At 40.8% G+C, this 6,863-nt stretch overlaps 1 protein-coding gene across 1 annotated transcript; it reads right to left on the bottom strand.

Annotated features, from left to right (window-relative positions):
* Positions 1–455: 455 nt before the first annotated feature.
* LOC109070583 (putative nuclease HARBI1) lies at positions 456–1,248 on the bottom strand. The gene is made up of 2 exons (XM_019087124.2): positions 1,063–1,248; positions 456–993 (listed from the first exon to the last, which is right to left on the bottom strand). The coding sequence occupies exons 1-2, from the start codon at positions 1,181–1,183 to the stop codon at positions 749–751; spliced, it is 366 nt and encodes a 121-aa protein (XP_018942669.2). The 5' UTR covers positions 1,184–1,248; the 3' UTR covers positions 456–748.
* Between the last annotated feature and the right edge of the window lie 5,615 nt (positions 1,249–6,863).

Genomic DNA, 6,863 nt, shown 5'->3' on the forward strand with positions numbered 1-6,863 from the left:
AACGGTGGCAGACGCCGTAAATGCTGTAGCCTCACAACCTCGGACCGTGGGCGAAATAAAAAAGAAATGGTCGGACATCAAAGTCGAGGCAAAAAAACATCTAGCGCTCCATCGCCAGAGTGTGTCTGCCACGGGTGGGGGAAAGGGGACACCGGAGCTGACCCTCTTGATGAGAGACTGGCGGCAATTATTGGGGAATCCCTATTAAGTGGAGTGGTGATTGAGGCGGAGGGGGACACTGACACGCCAGATGCACCGGGTGACACAGGTAAGAGAAATAAGTAAAATGAATGCAGTCAAGTCACATGTATGCAGGCTACACAATTACAGTTTATTAATATAGAACAATTTTATTTCAGTTGCTGGGTGTTCCAGCGGGGCCAGTGGTTATGATGCTGCAGCTGAGCAGCCGTCTGGACCCAGCGTCTCCACGGCACGCGGCTCTCAAACCCTCCAGCAGTGGACGTGTCCTCACCGATGCAGTCCTTGAAATGCAGAGGGAAGTCATTAGTTCAATCAGAGAGGTGGCCAAGGAGTTGGGCGAAATCAAGACTGCCCTGACTGAAATAAACTGCACGATGAGGGAATTCTTGAATAAATATTTTCCACACCTTTTGTTGTTCTTTACAAGTGACGCATCACTTCCAAACGCTGGCGCACAGCAGCAGCATTTGGCTCAAATGCGTGGGGATGGGGTTCAGGGTCGGGGCCAACACAGCAATCGGCGCCAGGGGGTAGAGGCACGTTTTTAAGCTGTGCCACATTGTGTAGCACAGCACATGCCAGCACGATTTTGGCACACCTTTTCAGGCGTGTACAATAACCTCCCTCCAGTGCAGTCGAGGCAGCGCCATCTGCCCTTAAACAGGCCGATGGTGCGCTCCACTATAGCGCGAGCTCGGCTGTGGCACATGTTGTAGTGCCTTTCCTCTGCACTATGTGGGTTGAGGAAAGGCGTAAGCAGCCACTGTTTGAGGGGATATCCACTGTCCCCTGCAAGGACAGTGAAAGGGTTAAACCATTGAAGTACATTAAAATGTGAATGTCTATAATCAAACGTACCTAGAAGCCAGCCATCACGTATAGCACCAGCCTCGAGTCTGCGTCCAACACTGCTGTGTCTTAAAATAAATGAGTCATGGGTTGACCCAGGCCACCGAGCTACTACATTAGTGAGCAACATGTCTGCATCACAAATAATTTGGACATTGATTGAATGAAAATGCTTTCTATTAATGAAAGTATTTTCATTAATGTTCGGTGCCCTTATGGCAACATGAGTGCAGTCAATAGCACCGATGACATTTGGGAAACCATACATAGCTGCAAATTGAGCTTTCCTTGTTTGCCTGTTCACCCGCCGTGTATGGAAGCTTTATGGAATCATGGGGACGAAGCTATTATGCCTTTTAACACGTCTGGCATTACCCGGCTAAGGGTCGGCTGAGATATTCCTGACCTGTCAGCCAATTCCCCTCTGAAAAGTGCCAGTCGCCAGGAATCCTAGTGTTGTTAGGACTTGAAGTGGGACTGGCACGGCGTGGTTCCTCCGAGTGCTCCTCTGTAACGCCGGGCCCAAAAGCCCGCAGAGGTCCAACAGGACGGCTCGAGGAAGTCGGAACCGGCTCATAAGCCACTCGTCCTCGTTTGCCAGCAAGTCTTCTTGCTGTCTAAAGATGCGTTCACTCCGAATTCTTCCATTTGCCACATCTTCTAAGAGCGCAAGATCAGCCATTGTGCGTCACGTTTACGCATTGTGATGGGGCATTTTATTTCCATCCATTTAATTGCATCTGACAAGCTACAGATGTCGGTAATAATCGACGTGGAAATGGGAAATTGTTTCAGAGCAAATGTAATTTCTTGTTGCTTTCTGAATGGTTTTTAGACATACGCCATACATAGTTTTATCAAAAATAAAACAAACTAAAGCCATATGCATGAATACCATAATTCCGTAGCTTATGAAGAAATGTTTTACTATGAAAACAACTTTCCCCAGTGGACAATTAATACATCTATCTATCTATCTATCTATCTATCTATCTATCTATCTATCTATCTATCTATCTATCTATCTATCTATCTATCTCCTTAATTATCTATCTATCTGTTTATATAATTGCAACTATATCTGCTCCGCCAGACGGACACATTGACGAGAATATCAGTTTTGTACATTATTTCATTCTGTTAAGTATATTATTTATGAGGATGAATTGCACAACATGCCAATATTGCAGAACATATTTCACTTTTTTTTTTTGCAAATATGTGTTCATTTGAATTTCTGTTGTAATTTTCGTTTGATTTTTTTTTTTGTTTCACTGCTGATCGATCAAACGGGTGTTCGTGTAGGCTGTTAATTGTAAGACTTGCTTTGTGAAGTCTTCATGTTATTTATGAGAGGCAGTATTGTCATTTTCACTTTCACTTTCACGTGTTTCTTCCATCTGCCGACGGTGTCGCCATTTCTCATTTCACCCGTTTTTGTGCGTACGCCTGGGTCAGAGCTTGCGTGAAGGGCTGCACATTTTCCCGTCAAGTTTGCTTTTTATAAATATCAATTATTGCGTAGAGAGTGGCGTACGCCTTCTTTTGTGCGTACGCAACGTTTATAAATGAGGCCCCAGGTCTCCAAGTTTTGTGGTCAGCTTGGAGGGAATGACAGTGTTAAATGCTGAGCTGAAGTCAACAAACAACATCCGTACATACATGTGTACAGAGTGCAGCACTGTGCATACTGCATCCTCTGTTGTCCTATTTCTACGGTAAGCAAATTGGTGTGGATCCAGTGTGGGTGGGAGGCAGTCTTTGAGGTGTGCTAGAACCAGTCGCTCGAAGCACTTCATGAAAATAGGTGTTGAGTGCTACGGGGTGGTAGTCATTCAGGCCCATTGGGGAGTTCTGTTTCGGCACTGGTACAATGGATGTGGACTTAAAGCATGTTGGCACAGTTGCTTGGGTGAGGGACAGGTTGAAAATGTCTGTGAAGACCCCTGCAAGCTGCTCTGCACATGCCCTAAGCACATGACCAGGAATGCCATCCGGGCCAGCAGCCTTACGTGCGTTGTTCCGGCTCAATGCAGTGTGGACATCTGTGGAGGTGAGTTTGAGGGGTTGGTGGTCTAGTGAGTGTGTGATTTTGGTGGCAGTCTCCTTGCTGTCGCTGTTGAAGCGAGCATAAAAGTCATTTAGCTCATTAAGGAAGGAGGCGTCTGTGACCGTTGGAGTACAGTTGCTTGACTTGTAGTCACTGATGACCTGGATGCCCTCCCACATGCGTCGGGGGTCAGAGTTGGAAAAGTGTTCCTTAGGGCTGGGGGATATATCGCATGCGATTGTCACGCGCATCTCGTCAGTAAAGCCGGTGTCCTGATTAGCGGTAAATCTCCATCACCTGCTTTCAAATGGAATGGCATTTAATAGACAGAGCCGTAGTTTACTGACAAACTACGCAATATCGCGTTCATTATCGCAGATGAATCGCCTTCGTTAATGAATGCGATATTGCGTAGCTTGTCAGTGAACTACGGCTCTGTCTATTAAATGCCGCTCCATTTGAAAGCAGGTGATGGAGATTTACCGCTAATCAGTAAACCGGCTTTACTGACGAGATGCGCGTGAAAATCACATGCGATATATCCCCCAGCCCTAGTGTTCCTCTACCTTCAGCTTGTAGCAGTACTTGACCTTTTTGATGTTTTTGTTGAGGTTATTCATGTTTTTGCTGTATTTGTTGTAGTCATCTGACCTGAAGGCAGTGTTGCGGGCTTTCAGCAGGAGTCGCACCTCCTTGTTCATCCATGGCTTCTGATTAGGGTATGTTGTGATCTGTTTTTCTGTTGTAACTTTGTCAATGGTGGTGTTGATGTAATCCAGTACAGAGGAGGTATAGATATCAATGTACAGATATCAATTAATGTGTATGTATTTTGAATAACTATTGACTAGTTTATAGGATTGTTTATGTTTGGTTTGTATGATTTTGAAAATTCATGCTTTAAAAGTTTCTATCAATCGATACTTTGTGAAATATATTATATTCTGGTTATAGAAATGATGTCCATGTTCAGACCATGTGACTGATAAGATAACGTTGATTTATGTATTTGGAGGAGAAACATAGCAACTCCCCAAGCTAAGACAATGTCTAATTGGTCAAGACACCATTTGGGATGGGTCCAACTGCCCCTGTTTAAATACTCAGGACACCATCAAATTATTCTTTTTTTAAAACCATGAAGAGAAACACTATCTAGTCAAACTTCTTTCTTTTAGGTTAGTTTCTTTTCTTTCCGTTGAGAGTTTTGTGTTCTGAATTAAGTTTTGCCACAAAGTCCAACTCTGACTGTGCCCACCTCAAAACTTCAACCAGCCCACTGACTCCGCACCAAGAAGTCACTTTGAATGACCACTGAACTTCCAGCCAATCAGCAACTTTGGGAAACTCCTTTTTGCAATGACGACAATAAAGGGAACCCCCTACACAGGCAACGCAAGTACCTCCAGATCCTAGCTGAACTGGTGCATTTAATATAAATTTTAACCCCGCGAGGGTTAATTAAGTGAGTGATGGTTGTTCAGGCCTATGCAAAACCATGAAAAAACTTTGAAAAGGAGATATTGGCTACACCAGAAATTGCATACTTCCCTACTACATAATAGGCATATACTGATGGACACTTTACAATCTCATGAGGCCATGGGAGAGAATGTGTGAATGGCAGTGAAGGGACGTAACTGACACTGGTAGGTCATGTGATAACACAGCGAATGTAGAACGTGCAGATTACGCTCATACTACACACATTCATACAATATAGAACATACTTTTTAGCAGCTGCAAAGTAATAACTTATGCAAAAAAAGTACCTACTCAAGAGATAGTGCTGGGCGATATACTGGTAGACATAATTAATCGGTAGAAATTTGTCAAATCTGGAAGATCACAATAACGTACTGTTTTTAAGCATTGTGGTTTAAAATTGAGTGATTTTAAGCTGTTGAAACGCGCAATTAGCAGCGAAACAGAACTTATTTAACTATGTGTGCGCTGTCAGAGATGTGTGCTCACATGAAGATGGTGCTCATGGGTTGATCAAGCTGAACCCCCAAAAATACTGAGTTTTTGCTGCTTTATAGGCCTTGAATAATTAAATACACACACTTGTACAGGTGTATGTCAAAATGATCGTCTTTGCAAGTATCCTTGTAAACACAGTAATTTAGGTTTTAAGTGAAAGCAAACAGCTAAGAAACAAAATGCATGTTAACAGTATATTGGATCTGGGTAGCTCTTAAAATGACAGCAGTTTAACCTGTTAACTGTCACCACGTCCCGTATACGGGACGCCTACGTTTACTTCACTAAATCCTTATCTAATCATGACAAACTATATATCGTTGGAAAGGTCTAAGACTCCTTAATATATATTTTACCAATGTTTTTTTGTTAAAAATTATGTAGGAAAAATAATAGATTCATTTATGACAAGACTGCACCCTCAAAAATTTACATCATAACAGGAGTCGTCTTCTTTGCCTTTTTCTCTGTCACACTTTAGAAATAATCAGAAATGATATATCAACTGAAAACTTAAAATCTCAAAATTCATCCCTTAAAACCCATTTTAAAATCAGACATTGCATTACAACGAAAATGTTGTTTTTGTTCATGAATTATAAAAATTTTAGTTTGGAAAGTGCACTTTCAAGTCTGTTTAAAATTTGAGTGATAGTTAAGGGGTTAATATTCCTGCTGTTTGTCATTCAGTCAAACAACAAATAACAAAATTTCTCACTTCTCTTGACTAAATCACTTTTGAAACTTTAATGAAAAGAAATAGATTAATTTACACAGTGAATAATATGGAGTGTTTGTATACATTTGATACAAAATATGTAGCTTTTTTATTTGTTCTATTGTAGATTTTTTTTTGTCCTGTTGTTAGTAATTAGATTCTTATTATTTAATTGCTGACTGTTTACTTGTTTTCAGTGAGCTTGAGTTATTTATTTTTTACTTTAGTTAGGGTTGTATTAGTTTTTGTGATATTGACACTGGTGACAAGAATTATGCCATTTCTATGGTATCAAAAATGTTGATATCAAAGATCTTATTTAAAGCAAAAATAACTCTATCGTGATATATATCGTTACAGTGAAATAAAAATTACCCGATTTTTGACAGCCATTCTTTTTTCTTTTACTCGAAGATGTGAAACCACAAAATCATAAGATAAAACAACAATTGAAAAACAAAGTATAATATAATGTAATATAATAGAAAATGAAATAAAATGATTAAATAGAATAATATAAGTTATTTTTTAACTCTAAAAACATGCTAACATGTTTACATCTTGTGGCTGTACTATTTAAATTTGTAAATTGGCCTCATTCACTTGTAATGCCTCATGTAGTCCATGTCAGCTTAACACAATGTAAACTAGTGCAATATACAGTGCAACCTAAAAGGCAGGTGAAGTGTATGACTAGTGAGCAGAATGTGACCAGCCACATTTACATATCAAAACCTATTCAGTATTCAGCAACTTTCCTTGGCCTGATAAATGACAATGTGACCTACGGCAGGACACTGAGGTTAGCCAATCATAGCAGAGGTCGTTTTTATATAGCGGTCTTAAAGGTACAGAAGCACAACTAGTCTGTGATTCGCAGGGAAATAGATGGCAAATGACCAGGAAGCATCTGCTTTGAGGTGTCGGATGTTGTCATTTAGCGCCGTAGCTTAATGTTCAGTGACTTTAGAAGGCATTTAATCCTTTCAGAAATATTCACTGACAGGTTAGAGAAAATGTCAAACTATAAAGTGATCTTCAGCTGTGGAGTTTAATGAC

This window comes from Cyprinus carpio, chromosome B25 (genome assembly GCF_018340385.1).
Source record: "Cyprinus carpio isolate SPL01 chromosome B25, ASM1834038v1, whole genome shotgun sequence".
Lineage (NCBI taxonomy): Eukaryota > Metazoa > Chordata > Actinopteri > Cypriniformes > Cyprinidae > Cyprinus > Cyprinus carpio.

What these genes read in the sequence shown, in the direction of transcription:
- LOC109070583 (XM_019087124.2), bottom strand. Translation starts at nt 1,183, where the DNA reads ATGTTGCTCACTAATGTAGTAGCTCGGTGGCCTGGGTCAACCCATGAC. An exon ending in ACGTGATGGCTGGCTTCTAG is followed by an intron (nt 994 to 1,062) that starts GTACGTTTGATT and finishes CTGTCCTTGCAG; the next exon opens with GGGACAGTGGATATCCCCTC.